Source organism: Engystomops pustulosus, chromosome 8, assembly GCF_040894005.1.
Source record: "Engystomops pustulosus chromosome 8, aEngPut4.maternal, whole genome shotgun sequence".
Lineage (NCBI taxonomy): Eukaryota > Metazoa > Chordata > Amphibia > Anura > Leptodactylidae > Engystomops > Engystomops pustulosus.
This window is the reverse complement of record NC_092418.1, coordinates 120,522,874-120,548,247: the sequence shown is the minus strand read 5'-3', so window position 1 is coordinate 120,548,247 and position 25,374 is coordinate 120,522,874. Positions and strand designations below refer to the sequence as shown.

General features: G+C 46.2%; 2 protein-coding genes across 2 annotated transcripts in view; one reads left to right on the top strand and one right to left on the bottom strand.

The window, feature by feature from the left end:
* Positions 1-25,374, top strand: part of LOC140076182 (uncharacterized) — a 229,682-nt gene that overhangs the window by 167,784 nt on the left and 36,524 nt on the right. The window contains 1 exon segment of the mRNA XM_072122697.1: positions 24,030-24,643. Within this exon segment, the coding sequence (XP_071978798.1) occupies positions 24,030-24,643 (614 nt within the window).
* LOC140075541 (uncharacterized) lies at positions 179-23,981 on the bottom strand. The gene is made up of 4 exons (XM_072121621.1): positions 23,933-23,981; positions 19,611-19,745; positions 822-1,608; positions 179-569 (listed from the first exon to the last, which is right to left on the bottom strand). The coding sequence occupies exons 1-4, from the start codon at positions 23,979-23,981 to the stop codon at positions 179-181; spliced, it is 1,362 nt and encodes a 453-aa protein (XP_071977722.1).

Sequence of the window (25,374 nt, the reverse complement as noted above, 5' to 3'; positions counted from 1 at the left end):
AAAAGCTCTAAATGAAAGTTACATTTTTGTGACATTCTAAATATCATTTTTTCCCTCTCTCTGTATATTTTCTATAAAATATTTAAGAATATGAAAATGATTTTTCAGCTGTGTGAATTCTCCGGTGTTGTAACAGATTTATTTTCTCAGCAAAGCATTTCCCACAGTCTGAACACAACTATGGCTTCTCGTCTGTGTGCATTCTACGATGTGCAGCAAGACCTGATTTGTGAGCGAAACATTTTCCACATTCAGAGCATGAAAATGGCTTCTCCCCTGTGTGAATTCTCTCATGGCTAACAAGGCTGGATTTCAGAGTAAAACATTTCCCACATTCTGAACATGAAAATGGCTTCTCCCCTGTGTGAAGTTTCTGATGTTTTACAAGTTCATATTTCAAATTAAAACTTTTACCACATTCGGGACATGAAAATGGTTTCTCCCCTGTGTGAATTCTCTGATGGTTTACTAGTTCTGCTTTCATTCTAAAACATTTACCACATTCGGGACATGAAAATGGCTTCTCCCCTGTGTGAAGTTTCTGATGGTTTAAAAGATCTGCTTTCATCCTAAAACATTTACCACATTCTGGACATGAAAATGGCTTCTCCCCTGTGTGAATTTTCTGATGGCTAACAAGGCTTGATTTCACAGTAAAAGATTTTCTACATTCTGAACGTGAAAATGGCTTTTCCCCTGTGTGAGTTCTCTGATGGTTTACAAAATCTTTTTTCCACCTGAAACATTTACCACATTCGGGACATGAAAATGGCTTCTCTCCTGTGTGAATTCTCTGATGGTTTACAAAATCTTCTCTCAACCTAAAACATTTACCACATTCGGGACATGAAAATGGCTTCTCCCCTGTGTGAATTCTCTGATGGATAACAAGGCTTGATTTCACAGTAAAAGATTTTCTACATTCTGAACATGAAAATGGCTTCTCTCCTGTGTGAGTTCTCTGATGGTTTACAAGTTCTCTTTTAGTAGTAAAACATTTACCACATTCTGAACATGAAAATGGCTTCTCCCCTGTGTGAACTCTTTGGTGTAGTATAAGATGTGCGTTACTGGGAAAACATCTGCTACATTCAAAGCATGAAAATGGCTTCTCCCCTGTGTGAATTCTCTGGTGTCTATAAAGATCTTTTTTCTCTGTAAAGCCTTTGCCACATTCTGAACATGAATGTCGCTTCTCCCCCGTGTGAATTCTCTCATGTTTACAAAGATTTCTTTTCTCTCTAAAACCTTTTCCACATACTAAACATAGATATGGCTTCTCTCCCGTGTGAATTATCTCATGTCTAATAAGTAATGATTTAAACCTGAAACATTTGACACATTCTGAACATGAAAATGTCTTCTGCCCAGCGGAAGCTCTTAGTTGTTCGTCTCCTCTTTGGCGGCTTCTTTTCTTCCTCTTAGTCTGGGATGTATCAGAACAGAAGCCCAATGTAATAGGATCAGATGATGGGTCATTGCTGGGAAGGGCGGAGGGTAAATCCGTTTTTCTGGCGCCATTTTTATATGTATCTTGTGTAATCTCACAATCATCTGCTGTGATATCTGAAGACATCAGATGTTCCTCTGAGCTCTGGGCGATGGCATCTGCCGGGAATAACAGGGTCAGTGATTATTACGCTGATAAAATCTCTCTCCTCTAGAGAGGAGAAGATTTCACGTTTGTAGAAGTAATAAAAAGTGAAAAACACTAAAGTTTAAACATTAGAAGAAATAAAAAATAAATAACTAAAAAATATAAGTCCCTAAAATGTCACTTTTCCATAAAAACACTTAATAAAGTATAAAAAACACAAACCCCCCCACATATTTGGTATTGCCGCATCCGTAACAATCTTTACAATAAAACAGAATTGTTACTGGACCCGCACAGTAAACTCTGCAAAAAAACCCGCAAAAAACGTTCCGAAAAAAATAATTTTTAATTACTTTAAAATACCTTTAAAAAAAATGCTCTAAAAAGTGATAAAAAAAGTTACACACCCTAAAATAAGACCACTAAAAAGAACAAAGCTTCTCGCAAAAAATAAGCCCATATACAGATTTGTCAGCCGAAATAGAAAAAAGTTCTGCATATGAAAAGACGGAGAGGCTAAAATTAACAAGATTTTCGCCAAATTACTTTTTAATCAGTAAAATTGAATAAAATACACAAAATCCACATATTTGGTATCGCTACGTCCGTGACAATCTGCACATTAAAACTGAATAGTTATTGGACCCGCACAGTGAACCCCGTAAAAAACAACTCCAAAAAACTTTCCGAAAAAAAGATATGTTTTAATTAATACCCTTTAAAAAATGCTCTAAAAAGTGATAAAAAAACGTTATTCACTATAAAAGAAGACCACTAAAAAGAACAAAGCTTCTCGCAAAAAATAAGCTCTTAACCAGATTTGTCAGCCGAAAAATGGAAAAAGTTCTGCATATGAAAAGACGGAGAGGCTAAAATTAACAAGATTTTCACCAAATGACTTTTTATTCAGTAAAAATGGGGTAAAATAAAGAAATTATATAAATGAGGTATTTTCTTGATCATGGCGACCCATAGAATAAACCCCCCCCCCCCAAATAAAATCTTCCTAAAAATCAATGATTTTCATTTCCTCCACCAACAAAGAGTTAATAAAATCTCACCAATTAGCTATAGATGCCCCAACATCATGTAGCAGAAAAGTGCATCTCATGTGGTAAATAAATAAGCCCCTATAGGTCCACATTAAAAAAGAAAAAAAAATGATAGCCTGAACAATGTGACAATGTAAATCTGCTCTGGATGGCGCCTCCTTCCCTTCTATGCTCCTCCCCCTGTTCTATGCTCCTCCCTCTTCTATACCCGGCCGTGCGCCCGTACAGCAGGTACCACCACATATGGGGCATCAGCACTTGGGAGAAATTGGGTATCAAACTTTGTTTTCATTTAATCCATTGCAAATGATTAATTTTCCACCCAAAATGAGTGTACAGGCGGTCCCCTACTTAAGAACACCCGACTTACAGACGAGCCCTAGTTACAAACGGACCTCTGGATGTTGGTAATTTCCTGTACTTTAGCCCCAGGCTACAATAATCAGCTATAACAGTTATCACAGGCGTCTGTAATGAAGCTTTATTGTTACTCCTGGTTCTTATGACAATCCAACATTTTTAAAATTCAGTTGTCACAGAGACCAGAAAAAATTTGGCTGGGGTTACAATTATAAAGTATACAGTTCCGACTTACATACAAATTCAACTTAAGAACAAACCTACAGACCCTATCCTGTATGTAACCCGGGGACCTCCTGTACTGTGAAAAAATATTACAATTTGTAGACTGCACCTCCATTTTGTTTTAACCCCTAAAATACACCTAAAGGGTTAACAAACTTCTTAAAAGTGCTTTTTCTTATGTTGAAGGGTGTAGTTTCCATAATGGGGTAATTTACGAGTCTCGCTATTATTTAAGCCTCTCACAGTCAATTAGAAGTTGAGCAGGTCACTATAAATACGGGTTTTGGTGATTTTCCAAAAAAATTGAAAAATGGCCCCAAATTCTAGTAAAATATGTGGAATCTTAAAATACCATCCATACCATTCATAACTGAACACAAAAGATTTCATCCAAACTAATTTGAATTACAATGTGTCACGAAAAAACCATCTCAAAATCCCCTGGATATCTCATAGCGTTCCAAAGCTACAACCACTTATAATGACACAGGACCATAACTGATATAAGGAGTAGAGATGAGCGAACACTAAAATGCTCAAGTACTCGTTATTCGAGACGAACTTTTCCCGATGCTCGAGTGCTCGTCTCGAATAACGAACCCCATTGAAGTCAATGGGAGACTCGAGCATTTTTCAAGGGGACCAAGGCTCTGCACAGGGAAGCTTGGCCAAACACCTGGGAACCTCAGAAAAGGATGGAAACACCACGGAAATGGACAGGAAACAGCAGGGGCAGCATGCATGGATGCCTCTGAGGCTGCTTAATCGCACCATTATGCCAAAATTATGGGCAACAGCATGGCCATGACAGAGTGACAGAATGAAGCTAGATAGCATCTAAAACATCCAATAATTGACCCTGACACTATAGGGGACGGCATGCAGAGGCAGCGGCAGCAGGCTAGAGAGTGTCATGGCGACATACCCTAAATGGACTAAGGCTTCAAACCAATGGGTGGCAGAGAGGAACCAAAGGAGGTGAGCAAGAAGCGCTCAAATAATATCGGTACATGATAAAAGTTTGCCAGTATATTTTGTGGATTACACAGCAGGGTGGCGACAAAGTTAACATGGAAGCCATGAAAACAACCCAAAATTCTGCCTAACACAGCTCGTTTGATAAGGGGACCATGTATGGAGGCAGTGAACTAGTAGTAGATTAAAGGTGCTGCAGTTAAAACTATGTTAGTTGGATCTTGGCATGGAGCTGGCGCTCCGCTGCCAGGCGAGCTTTCGCCAATCCAAGCCCCTGTCTATAGGCTACTCCCCAAACAGCACTTCTAAGAACCTTTTGTATAAGATCAAGTGTAGTAGCGTTCTTATAAGTTTGGGATATGGCGGGTGAGGGGAATGTAAACAGCTGCGCAAGAAGCGCAGAAATAATATCGGTTAATCATAAAAGTTTGCCAGTATTTTTTGTGGATAACACAGCAGGGTGGCGACAAAGTTAACAAGTTTGTTGTGGAAGCCATGAAAACAACCCAAAATTCTGCCTGACACACCTCGTTTGATAAGGGGAGGATGTATGGAGGCAGCTATATGGACGACTTTTGGAGGTAGCAATGGAGACAACGTGTGGAGGCTGCTATGGAGACAATTTAATTTGGATAGTGCCTGTATGTGGCAGTCCCAAAAAGTTTTCAAACCAGAGGAGCAGGTAGGTGTCCCTCCAGAAAAATGGAATAGATTGAGTGCCTGTATGTGGCAGTCCCAAAAATTTTTCAAACCAGAGGAGCAGGTAGGTGGCCCTCCAGTAAAATGGAATAGATTGAGTGCCTGTATGTGGCAGTCCCAAAAATTTTTTAAAACAGAGGACCGGGTAGGTGGCCCTCCAGAAAAATGGAATAGATTGAGTGCCTGTATGTGGCACTCACAAAAATTGTTTCAAACAGAGGACCGGGTAGGTGGCCCTCCAGAAAAATTAAATGCATAAAGTACTATAGCAAGAGCCAGTGGGCCCTGTCAAAAAATAGCCAGTTTCCTCTGCTTTACTGTACAAAGAGGAGGAGAAGGAGGAAAATGAGGAGGAGGAGGAGTGGATCAATTATTCAGGTTGAGCTTCCTTCACCTGGTGGAGATTGGAAATTCTGAGAAATCCAGCCTTTATTCATTTTAATAAGCGTCAGCCTGTCAGCGCTGTCAGTCGACAGGCGTGTACGCTTATCTGTGATGATGCCACCAGCTGCACTGAAAACCCGCTCGGACAAGACGCTAGCGGCAGGGCAGGCAAGAACCTCCAAGGCGTACAGCGCCAGTTCGTGCCACATGTCCAGCTTTTAAACCCAGTAGTTGTAGGGAGCTGTGTGATCATTTAGGACGATGGTATGGTCAGCTACGTACTCCCTCACCATCTTTCTGTAAAGATCAGCCCTACTCTGCCGAGACTGGGGACAGGTGACACTGTCTTGCTGGGGTGACATAAAGCTGGCAAAAGCCTTGTAAAGCGTACCCTTGCCAGTGCTGGACAAGCTGCCTGCTCGCCTACTCTCCCTCGCTACTTGTCCCGCAGAACTACGCACTCTGCCGCTAGCGCTGTCAGAAGGGAAATACTGTTTCAGCTTGTGCACCAGGGCCTGCTGGTATTCATGCATTCTCACACTCCTTTCCTCTGCAGGGATGAGAGTGGAAAGATTTTGCTTGTACCGTGGGTCCAGGAGAGTGAACACCCAGTAATCGGTGCTGGAATAAATTCTTTGAACGCGAGGGTCACGGGATAGGCAGCCTAGCATGAAATCTGCCATATGCGCCAGAGTACCAACGCGTAAGAATTCACTCCCCTCACTGGCCTGACTGTCCATTTCCTCCTCCTCCAACTCCTCCAACTCCTCTTCTTCTGCCCATACACGCTGAACAGTGAAGGACTCAACAATGGTCCCCTCTTGTGTCTCGCCAACATTCTCCTCCTCTTCCTCCTCATCCTCCTCCACCTCCACCTCCTCCGATATGCGCTGAGAAACAGACCTGAGGGTGCTTTGGCTATCAACAAGGGAATCTTCTTCCCCCGTCTCTTGTGACGAGCGCAAAGCTTCCGACTTCATGCTGATCAGAGAGTTTTTCAACAGGCCAAGCAGCGGGATGGTGAGGCTGATGATGGCGGCATCGCCACTGACCATCTGTGTTGACTCCTCAAAGTTACTCAGCACCTGACAGATATCAGACATCCACGTCCACTCCTCATTGTAGACTTGAGGAAGCTGACTGACCTGACTACCACTTCTGGTGGAAGTTGACATCTGGCAGTCTACAATCGCTCTGCGCTGCTGGTAAACTCTGGATAACATGGTCAGTGTTGAATTCCACCTCGTGGGCACGTCGCACAACAGTCGGTGAGCGGGCAGTTGGAGGCGGCGCTGCGCTGCCCTGAGAGTGGCAGCATCTGGGCTGGACTTCCTGAAATGCGCACAGATGCGGCGCACCTTCGTGAGCAAATCAGACAGATTGGGGTATGTCTTGAGGAAACGCTGAACTATCAGATTTAACACATGGGCCAGGCATGGCACATGTGTCAGTCTGCCGAGTTGCAGAGCCGCCACCAGGTTACGGCCGTTGTCACACACAACCATGCCTGGCTTCAGGTTCAGCGGTGCCAGCCACAGATCAGTCTGCGCCGTGATGCCCTGTAATAGCTCTTGGGCGGTGTGCCTTTTGTCGCCTAGGCTCAGCAGTTTGAGCACCGCCTGCTGTCGCTTAGCGACGGCACTGCTGCTGTGCCTAGAGCTACCGACTGATGGCGCCGTGCCCACGGATGGTAGTTCGGAGGAGGAGGTGGAGGAGGGGTGGGAGGAGGAGGAGGCATAGTAGGCCTGAAACACCTGGACCGAGGTAGGCCCCGCAATCCTCGGCGTCGGCAGTATATGACCAGCCCCAGGGTCAGACTCGGTCCCAGCCTCCACCAAGTTAACCCAATGTGCCGTCAGCGATATATAGTGGCCCTGCCCGGCAGCACTCGTCCACGTGTCCGTGGTCAGGTGGACCTTGTCAGAAACGGCGTTGGTCAGGGCACGGGTGATGTTGTCTGACACATGCTGGTGCAGGGCTGGGACGGCACATCGGGAAAAGTAGTGGCGGCTGGGGACCGAATACCGAGGGGCGGCCGCCGCCATGAGGTTGCGAAAGGCCTCGGTCTCTACTAGCCTATAGGGCAGCATCTCCAGGCTAAGCAATCTGGAGATGTGCACATTAAGGGCTTGGGCGTGCGGGTGGGTTGCACTATATTTGCGTTTCCGCTCCAGCGTCTGGGGTATGGAGAGCTGAACGCTGGTGGATGCTGTGGAGGATCGTGGAGGCGACGATGGGGTTTTTGTGGCAGGGTCCTGGGCAGGGGGCTGACTATCAGCTGACACAGGGGAAGGAGCAGTGGTGTGCACGGCCGGAGGTGAACGGGCTTGTTGCCACTGAGTGGGGTGTTTAGCATTCATATGCCTGCGCATACTGGTGGTAGTTAAGCTAGTAGTGGTGGAACCCCTGCTGAGCCTGGTTTGGCAAATGTTGCACACCACAGTCCGTCGGTCATCCGGTGTTTCCTTAAAGAACCTCCAGACTTCTGAAGATCTAGCCCTCGCCGCAAGAGCCCTCACCACGGGAGCTTCACTAGTTGACACATTTGGCGCTGATGCACCAGCTCTGGCCCTGCCTCTCCGTCTGGCCCCACCACTGCCTCTTCCAACCTGTTCTGGTCGAGGACTCTCCTCCGTCTCAGAAGCACTGTGTTCACCCGGCCTCTCAACCCAGCTTGGGTCTGTCACCTCATCATCCTCCGATCCCTCAGTCTGCTCCCCCCTCGGACTTCCTGCCCTGACAACAACTTCCCCACTGTCTGACAACCGTGTCTCCTCATCGTCGGACACCTCTTTACACACTTCCACTACGTCAAGAAGGTCATCATCACCCACAGACTGTGACTGGTGGAAAACCTGGGCATCGGAAAATTGCTCAGCAGCAACCGGACAAGTGGTTTGTGACTGTGGGAAGGGTCCAGAAAACAGTTCCTCAGAGTATGCCGGTTCAAATGCCAAATTTTCCTGGGAGGGGGCAGACTGGGGGGGAGGAGGCTGAGGTGCAGGAGCTGGAGGAGTGGCGATTTCGGTGACATGGGTGGACTGCGTGGAAGACTGACTGGTGGACAAATTGCTCGAAGCATTGTCAGCAATCCACGACATCACCTGTTCGCACTGTTCTGGCCTCAACAGTGCTCTACCACGAGTCCCAGTAACTTCAGACATGAACCTAGGGAGTGTAGCTCTGCGGCGTTCCCCTGCTCCCTCATAAGCAGGTGGTGTCTCACCCCGCCCAGGACCACGGCCTCTGACCCCTGCAGTAGTTGGACGCCCACGTCCCCGCCCTCGTCCTCTACCCCTAGCCCTCGGGTTAAACATTTTTAAAATGAGAGTTATAACTTTAATTTTTTTTTAACTTTTTTTTGTGTTTTTTGTTTTTTTTTGTGTTTTTTGTTTTTTTTTTGTTTTTTTTTTGTGTTTTTGAGTTTTTAAAACCAAACGATGCTATCCCATTGCTATGGCTATTTTCTAGCCAAGTATGAAAGCACACTACTATGCCAGATGAGATGACACTGAGTTATTAAACAAAATAAACGTAAAATAAAAAAGGACAAATGGCAGACTGTGCCTAATTGAAATCCAACCCCTACTAAATTTTCCCACTTCGGTCTTTGCTATGGATATGTGCGTCACTAAGCGCAAAACACAGCGGTCGCAAGTCTCACTACAAATTGCTCAGAATTGGCTAGTACATGCACTGCAGCAAGTACAGCCACCAGCAGATCAACCAGAAATCAAATATATAGAACGCTACTGTAGGCGTAAGTAAGCTGTTTGGATTCTCCTATGGCTATTTTCTAGCCAAGTATCAAAGCACACTACTATGCCAGATGAGATGACACTGAGTTAGTGCCTAATTGAAATCCAACCCCTACAAAATTTTCCCACTTCGGTCTTTGCTATGGATATGTGCGTCACTAAGCGCAGAACACAGCGGTCGCAAGTCTCACTACAAATTGCTCAGAATTGGCTAGTACATGCACTGCAGCAAGTACAGCCACCAGCAGATCAACCAGAAATCAAATATATAGAACGCTACTGTAGGCGTAAGTAAGCTGTTTGGATTCTCCTATGGCTATTTTCTAGCCAAGTATCAAAGCACACTACTATGCCAGATGAGATGACACTGAGTTAGTGCCTAATTGAGATCCAACCCCTACTAAATTTTCCCACTTCGGTCTTTGCTATGGATATGTGCGTCACTAAGCGCAGAACACAGCGGTCGCAAGTCTCACTACAAATTGCTCAGAATTGCCTAGTACATGCACTGCAGCAAGTACAGCCACCAGCAGATCAACCAGAAATCAAATATATAGAATGCTACTGTAGGCGTAAGTAAGCTGTTTGGATTCTCCTATGGCTATTTTCTAGCCAAGTATCAAAGCACACTACTATGCCAGATGAGATGACACAGAGTTATTAAACAAAATAAACGTAAAAAAAAAAGTTAATGGCAGACTGTGCCTAATTGAAATCAAACCCCTACTAAATTTTCCCACTTTGTTGTTTGAGGTGGATATGTGTGCCACTAAGAGCTAAACACAACGGTAGCAAGTCCCCCTGCTAATTCCTCACAAAATGGTACTAGATGCAAATAAAAAAAAAAAAAGTAGAACGTTATTGTAGCCCTAAGAAGGGCTGTTGGGTTCTTGGAGAATCACTCCTGCCTAACAGTAAGCTAATAGAACACCCTAACGCTTTCCCTGACCAGCAGCAGCTCTCTCCCTAGCGGCATCCAGACACAGAATGATCCGAGCAGCGCGGGCAGCGGCTAGTCTATCCCAGGGTCACCTGATCTGGCCAGCCAACCACTGCTATCGACGTGTAAGGGTACCACGTCATGCTGGGTGGAGTGCAGAGTCTCCTGGCTTGTGATTGGCTCTGTTTCTGGCCGCCAAAAAGCAAAACGGCGGGAGCTGCCATTTTCTCGAGCGGGCGAAGTATTCGTCCGAGCAACGAGCAGTTTCGAGTACGCTAATGCTCGACCGAGCATCAAGCTCGGACGAGCATGTTCGCTCATCTCTAATAAGGAGCCATTCGCAGTTTCACCGTAAAGAATAGTCATAGTATCATAGTATCATAGTATCATAGTATATAAGGCTGGAAGGAGACGCAAGTCCATCAAGTCCAACCTTTAAGAATTAAATAAATGTTTTATCCCCATAACCTGTGATATTTTTTCTCTCCAGAAAGTCATCCAGGCCTCTCCTGACCATGTACATAGAGTCCTCCATAACAACCTCCTGCGGCAGAGAGTTCCATAGTCTCACTGCTCTTACAGTAAAGAACCTTTGTCTATGGTGATGGTAAAATCGCCTCTCCTCTAGGCGTAGAGGATGTCCCCTTGTCCTGGTCACAGGCCGAGGTATAAAAATATCTTTGGAGAGATCCTTGTACTGTCCGTTCAGGTATTTGTACATTGTAATGAGGTCTCCCCTCAGTCGTCTTTTTTCTTAGACATGCATGGCTTAATCTTTAAAACAAGCATATACTACTGGCAGGATCAACCAGGTAGCCAGCTCTGAGGTTGGGGATCGACTCCTTAGTCAGGCTCTGTTAGGTCAAAATAGGCCGAGTCCCGTAGGGGTTAAGACCCTCTGATGACGACTATATTATACATTTCTTTATAAAAAAGCTAAAATCTGTCTTATCCAACATCTCAGTTTTCAATGTAAATTGTGTATATTCTACATTTTGATAGGATTTTATCCTTGTGTCCCAAGGTAGGTTCTTAGTCAGCCTACACTATACCCCTACATCCCTGCACCCCAATACCTCTACATCCCTGCACCCCTATACCTCTACATCCCTGTGCCCCTATAACTCTACATCCCTGTGCCCCTATACCTCTACATCCCTGTGCCCCTATACCTCTACATCCCTGCCCCCATATACCTCTACATCCCTGTGCCCCTATACCTCTACATCCCTGCCCCCATATACCTCTACATCCCTGCCCCCCAATACCCCTACATCCCTGCACCCCAATACCTCTACATCCCTGCACCCCTATACCTCTACATCCCTGCACCCCAATACCTCTACATCCCTGCACCCCTATACCTCTACATCCCTGCACCCCTATGCCTCTACATCCTTGCATCCCTATACCTCTACATCCCTGCCCCCATATACCTCTACATTCCAGCCCCCATATACCTCTACATTCCAGCCCCCCAACACCACTACATCCCTGTGCCCCTATACCTCTACATCCCTGCCCCCATATACCTCTACATTAGAGATGAGCGAACATGCTCGTCCGAGCTTGATGCTCGTTCGAGCATTAGCGTACTCGAAACTGCTCGTTGCTCGGACGAATACTTCGCCCGCTCGAGAAAATGGCAGCTCCCGCCGTTTTGCTTTTTGGCGGCCAGAAACAGAGCCAATCACAAGCCAGGAGACTCTGCACTCCACCCAGCATGACGTGGTACCCTTACACGTCGATAGCAGTGGTTGGCTGGCCAGATCAGGTGACCCTGGGATAGACTAGCCGCTGCCCGCGCTGCTCGGATCATTCTGTGTCTGGATGCCGCTAGGGAGAGAGCTGCTGCTGGTCAGGGAAAGCGTTAGGCTGTTCTATTAGAATAGTGTTAGGCAGGAGTGATTCTCCAAGAACCCAACAGCCCTTCTTAGGGCTACAATAACGTTCTACTTTTTTTTTTTTTTATTTGCATCTAGTACCATTTTGTGAGGAATTAGCAGGGGGACTTGCTACCGTTGTGTTTAGCTCTTAGTGGCACACATATCCACCTCAAACACCAAAGTGGGAAAATTTAGTAGGGGTTGGATTTCAATTAGGCACAGTCTGCCATTTTTCCTTTTTTATTTTACGTTTATTTTGTTTAATAACTCAGTGTCATCTCATCTGGCATAGTAGTGTGCTTTCATACTTGGCTAGAAAATAGCCATAGGAGAATCCAAACGGCTTACTTACGCCTACAGTAGCGTTATATATTTGATTTCTGGTTGATCTGCTGGTGGCTGTACTTGCTGCAGTGCATCTACTAGCCAATTGTGAGCAATTTGTAGTGAGACTTGCGACCGCTGTGTTTTGCGCTTAGTGACGAACATATCCATTGCAAAGACCGTAGTGGGAAAATTTTGTAGGGGTTGGATTTCAATTAGGCACAGTCTGCCATTTGTCCTTTTTTATTTTACGTTTATTTTGTTTAATAACTCAGTGTCATCTCATCTGGCATAGTAGTGTGCTTTCATACTTGGCTAGAAAATAGCCATAGGAGAATCCAAACGGCTTACTTACGCCTACAGTAGCGTTATATATTTGATTTCTGGTTGATCTGCTGGTGGCTGTACTTGCTGCAGTGCATCTACTAGCCAATTGTGAGCAATTTGTAGTGAGAATTGCGACCGCTGTGTTTTGCGCTTAGTGACGCACATATCCATTGCAAAGACCGAAGTGGGAAAATTTAGTAGGGGTTGGATTTCAATTAGGCACAGTCTGCCATTTGTCCTTTTTTATTTTACGTTTATTTTGTTTAATAACTCAGCGTCATCTCATCTGGCATAGTAGTGTGCTTTCATACTTGGCTAGAAAATAGCCATAGCAATAGGTTAGCATCGTTTGGTTTTAAAAACTCAAAAACACAAAAAAAAAAAAAAACACAAAAAAAAGTTAAAAAAAAATTAAAGCTATAACTCTCATTTTAAAAATGTTTAACCCGAGGGCTAGGGGTAGAGGACGAGGGTGGGGACGTGGGCGTCCAACTACTGCAGGGGTCAGAGGCCGTGGTCCTGGCCGGGGTGAGACACCACCTGCTTATGAGGGAGCAGGGGAACGCCGCAGAGCTACACTCCCTAGGTTCATGTCTGAAGTTACTGGGACTCGTGGTAGAGCACTGTTGAGGCCAGAACAGTACGAACAGGTGATGTCGTGGATTGCTGACAATGCTTCGAGCAATTTGTCCACCAGTCAGTCTTCCACGCAGTCCACCCATGTCACCGAAATCGCCACTCCTCCAGCTCCTGCACCTCAGCCTCCTCCCCCCCAGTCTGCCCCCTCCCAGGAAAATTTGGCATTTGAACCGGCATACTCTGAGGAACTGTTTTCTGGACCCTTCCCACAGTCACAAACCACTTGTCCGGTTGCTGCTGAGCAATTTTCCGATGCCCAGGTTTTCCACCAGTCACAGTCTGTGGGTGATGATGACCTTCTTGACGTAGTGGAAGTGTGTAAAGAGGTGTCCGACGATGAGGAGACACGGTTGTCAGACAGTGGGGAAGTTGTTGTCAGGGCAGGAAGTCCGAGGGGGGAGCAGACTGAGGGATCGGAGGATGATGAGGTGACAGACCCAAGCTGGGTTGAGAGGCCGGGTGAACACAGTGCTTCTGAGACGGAGGAGAGTCCTCGACCAGAACAGGTTGGAAGAGGCAGTGGTGGGGCCAGACGGAGAGGCAGGGCCAGAGCTGGTGCATCAGCGCCAAATGTGTCAACTAGTGAAGCTCCCGTGGCGAGGGCTCTTGCGGCGAGGGCTAGATCTTCAGAAGTCTGGAGGTTCTTTAAGGAAACACCGGATGACCGACGGACTGTGGTGTGCAACATTTGCCAAACCAGGCTCAGCAGGGGTTCCACCACTACTAGCTTAACTACCACCAGTATGCGCAGGCATATGAATGCTAAACACCCCACTCAGTGGCAACAAGCCCGTTCACCTCCGGCCGTGCACACCACTGCTCCTTCCCCTGTGTCAGCTGATAGTCAGCCCCCTGCCCAGGACCCTGCCACAAAAACCCCATCGTCGCCTCCACGATCCTCCACAGCATCCACCAGCGTTCAGCTCTCCATACCCCAGACGCTGGAGCGGAAACGCAAATATAGTGCAACCCACCCGCATGCCCAAGCCCTTAATGTGCACATCTCCAGATTGCTTAGCCTGGAGATGCTGCCCTATAGGCTAGTAGAGACCGAGGCCTTTCGCAACCTCATGGCGGCGGCCGCCCCTCGGTATTCGGTCCCCAGCCGCCACTACTTTTCCCGATGTGCCGTCCCAGCCCTGCACCAGCACGTGTCAGACAACATCATCCGTGGCCTGACCAACGCCGTTTCTGACAAGGTCCACCTGACCACGGACACGTGGACGAGTGCTGCCGGGCAGGGCCACTATATATCGCTGACGGCACATTGGGTTAACTTGGTGGAGGCTGGGAGCGAGTCTGACCCTGCGGCTGGTCATATACTGCCGACGCCGAGGATTGCGGGGCCTACCTCGGTCCAGGTGTTTCAGGCCTACTATGCCTCCTCCTCCTCCCACCCCTCCTCCACCTCCTCCTCCGAACTACCATCCGTGGGCACGGCGCCATCAGTCGGTAGCTCTAGGCACAGCAGCAGTGCCGTCGCTAAGCGACAGAAGGCGGTGCTCAAACTGCTGAGCCTAGGCGATAAAAGGCACACCGCCCAAGAGCTATTACAGGGCATCACGGCCCAGACTAATCTGTGGCTGGCACCGCTGAACCTAAAGCCAGGCATGGTTGTGTGTGACAACGGCCGTAACCTGGTGGCGGCTCTGCAACTCGGCAGACTGACACATGTGCCATGCCTGGCCCATGTGTTAAATCTGATAGTTCAGCGTTTCCTCAAGACATACCCCAATCTGTCTGATTTGCTCACGAAGGTGCGCCGCATCTGTGCGCATTTCAGGAAGTCCAGCACAGATGCTGCCACTCTCAGGGCAGCGCAGCGCCGCCTCCAACTGCCCGCTCACCGACTGTTGTGCGACGTGCCCACGAGGTGGAATTCAACACTGACCATGTTATCCAGAGTTTACCAGCAGCGCCGAGCGATTGTAGACTGCCAGATGTCAACTTCCACCAGAACTGGTAGTCAGGTCAGTCAGCTTCCTCAAGTCTACAATGAGGAGTGGACGTGGATGTCTGATATCTGTCAGGTGCTGAGTAACTTTGAGGAGTCAACACAGATGGTCAGTGGCGATGCCGCCATCATCAGCCTCACCATCCCGCTGCTTGGCCTGTTGAAAAACTCTCTGATCAGCATGAAGTCGGAAGCTTTGCGCTCGTCACAAGAGACGGGGGAAGAAGATTCCCTTGTTGATAGCCAAAGCACCCTCAGGTCTGTTTCTCAGCGCATATCGGAGGAGGTGGAGGTGGAGGAGGATGAGGAGGAAGAGGAGGAGAATGTTGGCGAGACACAAGAGGGGACCATTGTTGAGTCCTTCACTGTTCAGCGTGTATGGGCAGAAGAAGAGGAGTTGGAGGAGTTGGAGGAGGAGGAAATGGACAGTCAGGCCAGTGAGGGGAGTGAATTCTTACGCGTTGGTACTCTGGCGCATATGGCAGATTTCATGCTAGGCTGCCTATCCCGTGACCCTCGCGTTCAAAGAATTTATTCCAGCACCGATTACTGGGTGTTCACTCTCCTGGACCCACGGTACAAGCAAAATCTTTCCACTCTCATCCCTGCAGAGGAAAGGAGTGTGAGAATGCATGAATACCAGCAGGCCCTGGTGCACAAGCTGAAACAGTATTTCCCTTCTGACAGCGCTAGCGGCAGAGTGCGTAGTTCTGCGGGACAAGTAGCGAGGGAGAGTAGGCGAGCAGGCAGCTTGTCCAGCACTGGCAAGGGTACGCTTTACAAGGCTTTTGCCAGCTTTATGTCACCCCAGCAAGACACTGTCACCTGTCCCCAGTCTCGGCAGAGTAGGGCTGATCTTTACAGAAAGATGGTGAGGGAGTACGTAGCTGACCATACCATCGTCCTAAATGATCACACAGCTCCCTACAACTACTGGGTTTCAAAGCTGGACATGTGGCACGAACTGGCGCTGTACGCCTTGGAGGTTCTTGCCTGCCCTGCCGCTAGCGTCTTGTCCGAGCGGGTTTTCAGTGCAGCTGGTGGCATCATCACCGATAAGCGTACACGCCTGTCGACTGACAGCGCTGACAGGCTGACGCTTATTAAGATGAATAAAGCCTGGATTTCTCATAATTTCCAATCTCCACCAGGTGAAGGAAGCTCAACCTGAATAATTGATCCACTCCTCCTCCTCCTCATTTTCCTCCTTCTCCTCCTCTTTGTACAGTAAAGCAGAGGAAACTGGCTATTTTTTGACAGGGCCCACTGGCTCTAGCTATAGTACTTTATGCATTTAATTTTTCTGGAGGGCCACCTACCCGGTCCTCTGTTTTAAACAATTTTTGGGAGTGCCACATACAGGCACTCAATCTATTCAATTTTTCTGGAGGGCCACCTACCCGGTCCTCTGTTTTAAACAATTTTTGGGAGTGCCACATACAGGCACTCAATCTATTCAATTTTTCTGGAGGGCCACCTACCTGCTCCTCTGGTTTGAACATTTTTTTGGACTGCCACATACAGGCACTCAATCTATTCCATTTTACTGGAGGGCCACCTACCTGCTCCTCTGGTTTGAAAAATTTTTGGGACTGCCACATACAGGCACTATCCAAATTAAATTGTCTCCATAGCAGCCTCCACATGTTGTCTCCATTGCTACCTCCAAAAGTCGTCCATATAGCTGCCTCCATACATCGTCCCTTTATCAAACGAGGTGTGTCAGGCAGAAATTTGGGTTGTTTTCATGGATTCCACATCAAAGTTGTTAACTTTGTCGCCACCCTGCTGTGTTATCCACAAAATATACTGGCAAACTTTTATCATTTACCAATATTATTTCAGCGCTTCTTGCGCATCTGTTTACATTCCCCTCACCCGCCATATCCCAAACTTATAAGAACGCTACTACACTTAACTTGGTGCAGGCTGGGACCGAGTCTGACCCTGGGGCTGGTCATATACTGCCGACGCAGAGAATTGCGGGGCCTACCTCGGTCCAGGTCTCAAAGGCCTACTATACCTCCTCCCAACCCTCCTCCACCTCCTCCTCCTCCGAATTACAATCCGTGGGCATGGCGCCATCAGTCGGTAGCTCTAGGCACAGCAGCAGTGCCGTCGCTAAGCGACAGCAGGCGGTGCTCAAACTGCTGAGCCTAGGCGATAAAAGGCACACCGCCCAAGAGCTATTACAGGGCATTCCACATCAAACTTGTTAACTTTGTCGCCACCCTGCTGTGTAATCCACAAAATATACTTGCAAACTTTTATCATTTACCGATATTATTTCAGCGCTTCTTGCGCATCTGTTTACATTCCCCTCACCCGGCATATCCTAAACTTATAAGAACGCTACTACACTTGATCTTATACAAAAGGTTCTTAGAAGTGCTGTTTGGGGAGTAGCCTAGAGACAGGGGCTTGGATTGGCGAAAGCCCGCCTGGCAGCGGAGCGCCAGCTCCATGCCAAGATCCAACTAACATAGTTTTAACTGCAGCACCTTTAATCTACTACTAGTTCACTGCCTCCATACATGGTCCCCTTATCAAACGAGCTGTGTCAGGCAGAATTTTGGGTTGTTTTCATGGCTTCCATGTTAACTTTGTCGCCACCCTGCTGTGTAATCCACAAAATATACTGGCAAACTTTTATCATGTACCGATATTATTTGAGCGCTTCTTGCTCACCTCCTTTGGTTCCTCTCTGCCACCCATTGGTTTGAAGCCTGAGTCCATTTAGGGTATGTCGCCATGCCACTCTCTAGCCTGCTGCCGCTGCCTCTGCATGCCGTCCCCTATAGTGTCAGGGTCAATTATTGCATGTTTTAGATGCTATCTAGCTTCATTCTGTCACTCTGTCATGGCCATGCTGTTGCCCATAATTTTGGCATAATGGTGCGATTATGCAGCCTCAGAGGCATCAATGCATGCTGCCCCTGCTGTTTCCTGTCCATTTCCGTGGTGTTTCCATCCTTTTCTGAGGTTCCCAGGTGTTTGGCCAAGCTTCCCTGTGCAGAGCCTTGGTCCCCTTGAAAAATGCTCGAGTCTCCCATTGACTTCAATGGGGTTCGTTATTCGAGACGAGCACTCGAGCATCGGGAAAAGTTCGTCTCGAATAACGAGTACCCGAGCATTTTAGTGCTCGCTCATCTCTACTCTACATCCCTGCACCCCAATACCTCTACATCCCTGCCCCCATATACCTCTACATTCCAGCCCCCCAACACCTCTACATCCCTGTGCCCCTTTACCTATATATCCCAGCCCTTATATACCTCTACAACCTGCACCTCTATTTCCTACATCACTGCACTTCTATACATCTACCTCCCTGCATCCCATTACCTCTACCTCCTAGTACCCCTATACCTCTACATCTCTGCACCCCTATACCACTACATCCCTGCACCCATATACCACTACATCCCTACATCCATATACCACTACATCCCTACACTCATAAACCTCTATATTTCTGCACCCTTATACATCACCATCCAAGGACCCCTATACCCTTTACATACTTGCTCCCATATACTTCTACAACTTGAACCCTTATACCTGCTGTACTATATCTCTACATCCCTGCACCCCTATACCTCTACATCCCTGCACCCCTATACCTCTACATCCCTGCCTTCTATACCTCTACATCCCTGCACCCCTATACCCCTGCATCCCTGCACCCCTATACCGCTACATCCCTGCACCCCTATACCGCTACATCCCTGCACCCCTATACCTCTACATCCCTGCACCCCTATACCTCTACATCCCTGCACCCCTATACCTCTACATCCCTGCACCCCTATACCTCTACATCCCTGCACCCCTACACCTCTACATCCCTGCACCCCTACACCTCTACATCCCTGCACCCCTATACCTCTACATCCTTGCACCCCTATACCTCTACATCCCTGCACCCCTATACCTCTACATCCTTGCACCCCTATACCTCTACATCCCTGCACCCCTATAATACTACATCCCTGCACCCCTATACCTCTACATCCCTGCACCCCTATACCTCTACATCCCTGCACCCTACACCTCTATATCCCTGCACCCCTATACCTCTACATCTCTGCACCCCTATACCTCTACATCCCTGCACCCCAATAACTCTACATCCCTGCACCCCTATCCCTCTACATCCCTGCACCCCTATACCTCTACATCCCTGCACCCCTATACCACTACATCCCTGCACCCCTATACCTCTACACCCCTGCACCCCTATACCTCTACATCCCTGCACCCCTATTCCTCTACATCCCTGCACCTTCATCCACACACTTTTCCCTATAGTATATCAGGTACAATTTATTCTGTAACATAGATCTATTATCTGGCTCATAAACCTGAAAACACAATCACTAATCAGGTTCTAGGACACCTTGTGGGGAAGAGGAAAGAGGCCGAAGAAAGGAGAACAGAGGAGGATTCAGTTCTATAAAGTAATGACTGATAAGTCCATCAGTACTCACCATCCTGGCAGTCCCCGGCCCCAGCGTCATGTCCTCCTTCCCAGGCTCCCTCCTCCTCCTCCTTCGCCTCTTCTTCCTCCACCTTGGGGATCATCTTCTCCTCAGTGTCACTTCCATCCATGTTAAACTTCGCTACTGGGAAATAAATATGGACGTCAACATCTCATGTAAAAATATTTCCCTCCAGAGATACATTAATTTCTGGTGAAGAATAAGAATTTCTATAAGAAAAGCCCCTGGTAAAACATCTACACACCATTCAGTCTATAGATACATACATAGATCTGCTCCGTGTCCAGTTAGGGTCTCAGTCCAAGCTCCTCCAGGTTCTTCCACCAAGAAGTTCTCCTCATGTGAGTCCTGCTTGGGTCTCTTATTGCCCTTGGTCTGCCCCTCTGGGAGATGTCCCACCCTAATGGTGAGAGAACTTCCTCCCATGTAAATGAAGGGCGTCGGCGCCACTTCCTAATCAGCCGGGCCCAGCACTTGTGACGCCATCATTGTTCTCCTTTGTTATGGGTTTATCATCCCCTCCTCAGACAACTGTGAGCAGGATGTGTCTTTCTCATGGAGCTCAATAACTTCATTTACAAGTGTTTACTAGGCCGAATGTCTCTGTGTGATTCCCATCCTCCACCTTAGAGAATTTGTATAAGGGATGGTTATTGTTGTCTCTTCCCCTGGTTCTAGGCCTTTCCCATTGTTTCTGTGAGAGTATCGGTCACATCTTACACTTTCATGAATATAAATCTATATATCTGATATTTATACATCACCACAGCTCAGCTTCCATATTGTCCTCTAAAGACAATTTACCCCCAGATCAGATATCATTGTGTCTGTGCCAGGTTTATTGTCTTTGGATCGTGCACGTGTATGTATGAAGTGTTTGCGCCATTTTTGTGTCACGGCTGTAAGATGTAACTGTGTAACTTTCCATAGCAGCGCCGATCGCACCTGATAAATGAACACGGTGACGCGTCGCTATGAATTATCCGGCACAACCTGCACAGGAAGAGGAAAACTGCACCGGGGCAGATGACACCACTTTTATATATCTGGGTCAATGTTATCATCTTTCCCAGTTGATGAATGTTGCACAATTTTTCTGACCTCAGAATATACGTAGGAGGACATTTGTTATTGTGTTTTATTAAGGATGTTCTTCATTCATGTCCAGTTTTGGGTCCACTTTCAGACAAATGAACTTTTACCGAGTTCTGAACCACAAGATGTTGCCAAATATGTCAGCAATATGTTACCACGTGTAATAATGTGATCTGCCCATAACTCCTCCTTGTATCAACCCATCTCCAACCTATTATTCTGGACCTATAAGATAAAGATATTTGTGTGGGGTCTTTCAGATCTCCGTAGATGCAGCAAACAATGTCTGTGTCTCTGCATCATCTAATCTCCTTGTTGTGTTACTCAAACATTTCTATCCAGCCGCTTATTCTCTGCCATTTCCCATAAGCCCCAATAACTTTATACATCACAGAAGTAACATACAACCCTCACAGATTCTTACAGCTAAAACTACACGACACATAACATAAATGTCACTATATACTGTTTACAACCAAATACATAGAGAACACAACCACACAGCGCGGCCTCCTCTCCTGCCTCTCTTGAGGACCCAGTAATGTGGACACTACCACCAAAAATCCCATAGAAATGTGGAAACTCCGGCTTTCTGAATATTCAGTTAAAGCACAAAAAATGATTTGACCTGGTTACAAATGAACTAATCCACAAGGAATAGCAGAGCTGTCAGCGGGAAGCCTCGTTCTCTTGCCTCCATGACAATGTATTCGTAGAAGGATCACACTAGGAACTGGTTTCATGTCAGAGGGGAATATTCTGCACTGGAGGAGTATAGTTTGGCCTGGGCAATTCCTTCCCTAAAGATATCCTCTGGTCTGGGTTATTCCATACAAAGAGTTTCCATGGCCCGGCACATGGGATTTATGTCCTGGATTGTGGAAACTCTTTTAATGGAATAAGGTGATTAAAAAAAATGAAATAAAAACTAAAATCTATAGTAAATTATCACAAAGTAATAGCTGTACCTAGGAAATCCCTCTGACTTACTCATGTGCCTTGTAATGATGAAGCTCATTTTCTCCAAACGCTTTTATCTTAATAATTGCCTTCAATCATCTGATGAGACGAGATGCTCGAGAGGGAAGTTTTACACGGGATGTTCACAACCATAATCACTGTCAAGGAGCAGAGTCTTCTAACATGGGTGAAAATAAGACTTTATAGTATGATCTTCCCAGTAAGTCACGTGCATGGAGGGATTTGCATTCCCTATTGTTCAGGATGTGAAATCAGTAGGGAATCACCGGGAGACATTCAGCCCAGTAAATACTTGTAAATGGAGATATTTAGCTCCATCGGGAAGTCTTGGCCACATTTGTTTGGGAAAAGGGAATGATAAACCCATAACAAAGGAGAACACTCAGGGCATGATAAGTGCTCGGCCTGGCTGATAGCAAACGTCACCGACACCCTTCATTTACATGGGGGGAAGATCTTTCATCATTAGGTACGGTATCTCCAAGAAGGGGCAGACCAAGGGGTATAAGAGACCAGAGCAGGACCCACATGGGAGAACTTCTTGGTGGAAGATCTTACTGGAGGAGCTTAGACTGAGAGACTGAGACACAGAATGGAGAGAGAACAGGACCAGATATGTGCGGAGGAGGGAGCCTGGGAAGGAGGACATGACGCTGGTGCCAGGGACCCCCAGGATGGTGAGAACTGATGGACTTATCAGTCATTACTTCCTAGATCTGATTTCTCTTCTGTTTCCCTTCCTTCTGCAATTATCCTTTCCCATGATGTGTCCAAGAAACTGATCTGTGATAACGTAGTCAGGGGGAGAGGAGGCAGTAATCTCCATACATGTGCAGTGTATATGTGCAGTACATGTCCTGATAGTGTGTAATGTATGAGGTTATGTGTATCCATGTGCATGTCATGGATCTAAAAATGTGTATACATAAACTCTTGTACAACACAACATATTTTAATACGCTATTTCATATTCATGAAAAATATTAAGCTCTGTATTTTTGCCTGGGATTAGGGTTAGTTGTACATGTCAGCATTATTCACCTGTACCACGTATAGCAGTTGTATCTGTGTGTACAGCTAGTTGGCTCTGGTGTCTGGGATGTTTGTGGTTTGTTGCATTTTTGCGGTGTCTGTGCTCAAGGCCTCCATGGACATTATCTGAATCCATCAGCTTAAAGTGTAACCTTAATTTCACAAATATTTCCTATAGGTGCAGAGGTATAAGGGTGCAGGGATGTAGAGGTATAGGGTTGCAGGGATGTAGAGGTATAGGGGTGCAGGGATGTAGAGGTATAAGGGTGCAGGGATGTAGAGGTATAGGGGTGCAGGGATGTAGAGGTATAGGGGTGCGAGGATGTAGAGGTATAGGGGTGCAGGGATGTAGAGGTATAGGGGTGCAGGGATGTAGAGGTATAGGGGTGCAGGGATGTAGAGGAATAGGGGTGCAGGGATGTAGAGGTATAGGGGTGCGAGGATGTAGAGGTATAGGGGTGCAGGGATGTAGAGGTATAGGGGTGCAGGGATGTAGAGGTATAGGGGTGCAGGGATGTAGAGGAATAGGGGTGCAGGGATGTAGAGGTATAGGGGTGCAGGGATGTAGAGGTATAGGGGAGCAGGGATGTAGAGGTATAGGGGTGCAGGGATGTAGAGGTATAGGGGTGCAGGGATGTAGAGGAATAGGGGTGCAGGGATGTAGAGGTATAGGGGTGCAGGGATGTAGAGGTATAGGGGTGCAGGGATGTAGAGGTATAAGGGTGCAGGGGTGTAGACGTATAGGAAAGGTATAGTTCTGCTTTGTGTTCTGCATGAGCAAAGTTCCTTTTATCCATTGTCCTATCACAGTATAAAAGTAAGATATAAAGCCTGAATTATAATTATAATATAATAAGGGTTTTAAATTGAAATCAGATCTGTGCTTAGAGTTTACACAGGAGAGAAGTTTTGTTTTTGTGCTCAAAATGTGGCAAATATATGACACTGAATTCACAGCTGATTAGACTTGAGAGATGAAATAGAAATGGTATAAAATATAAATATAATCAGAGATTTGATCCAATTTGACCCTATTGTCCCCAGCAGATAACGTCACCTCCGGCTCAGAGGAACATCTGATATGTCCTGATATTATAGCTGATGATTCAAGCTCAGCCCTTCACAATGATCTATCATCGGATTCTGGTACATTGGGCATCGGTTCTGAGAGATCACAGACTAATAGACATAAAAGAACTCACCAACGAGATGAACGTCCAAGAAGTCACCCCAGGGAGAAGCCATTTTCATGTTTAGAATGTGGAAAAGATTTTAATCACAAATCATGCCTTGTTATACATGAGAGAACTCACACAGGAGAGGAACCATTTTCATGTTCACAATGTGGCAAAGGTTTTAATCACAAATTACATCTTGTTGTGCATGAGAGAACTCACACAGGGGAGAAGCCATTTTCATGCCCCGAATGTGGCAAATGTTTTATTCGGAAATCAGTTCTTATCGAACACGAGCGAATCCACACAGGGGTAAAGCCGTTTTCCTGCACAGAATGTGGTAAATGTTTTATTCAGAAATCAGCTCTTATTACACATAGGAGAATTCACACGGGGGGGAAGCCATTTTCATGTTCTGAATGTGGCAAATGTTTTTCTCTAAATGGGGTGCTCAAAATACATAAGAGAATTCACACAGGGGAGAAAACATTTTTGTGTTCTGAGTGTGGCAAAAGTTTTAATAATAAAGCAGATCTTGTTAAACATGAGAGAATTCACACAGGGGAGAAGCCATTTTCATGCTCACAATGTGGCAAATGTTTTATTCAGAAATCGGGTCTTATTGAACATAAGAAAATCCACACAGGGGAGAAGCCGTATTCATGTACAGAATGTGGGAAATGTTTTACATGGAAATCACATCTCAACAGACATCAAAGAATCCACACAGGACAGAAAGCATGTTAACGTTCAGAAAGTGATAAGTGTTTATATAATGAGATATAAAAGAAACCACACGGGGAGAAGTCATGTTCATTTTTTTTATTAACATTTGTAAATGATTTATAAAGAATTATATGAAATGTATCAACCAATAAACTACAGGCAGGCCCCGGGTTACATACAAGATAGGGTCTGTAGGTTTGTTCTTAAGTTGAATTTGTATGTAAGTCGGAACTGTATACTTTATCATTGTAACCCCCAGCCAAATTTTTTTTTTTGGTCTCTGTGACAATTGGATTTTAAAAATGTTGGATTTTCATTAGAACCAGGATTAATAACAAAGCTTCATTGTAGACACCAGTGATAACTGTTACAGCTGTTTATTGTAGCCTAAGGATAAAGTACAGGAAATTGGCAACATCCAGAGGTCCGTTTGTAACTAGGGGTCGTATGTAAGTCAGGTGTTCTTAAGAAGGGGACCGCCTGTACACATTAAAAAAGTTGGAGGACTTCGACAATCGTAATACATATACAGAAAAGCAGAGAAAAATGTAGATAAAGGAACCACCTGAATTTTTACCTAAGTAACAAAGAACATTGGAGGGAATTTTTTATCGGCTTTCTACCCGTTTTTGGCAGATTTTTTTAGCCATATTTATGAGGTATGGCCGCCACAATATTGTTCCTCTTCACAATCCTCATGCCTTTTGTTTGGTAGCTAAATTTGGCGGCAACTTGTGAACCCA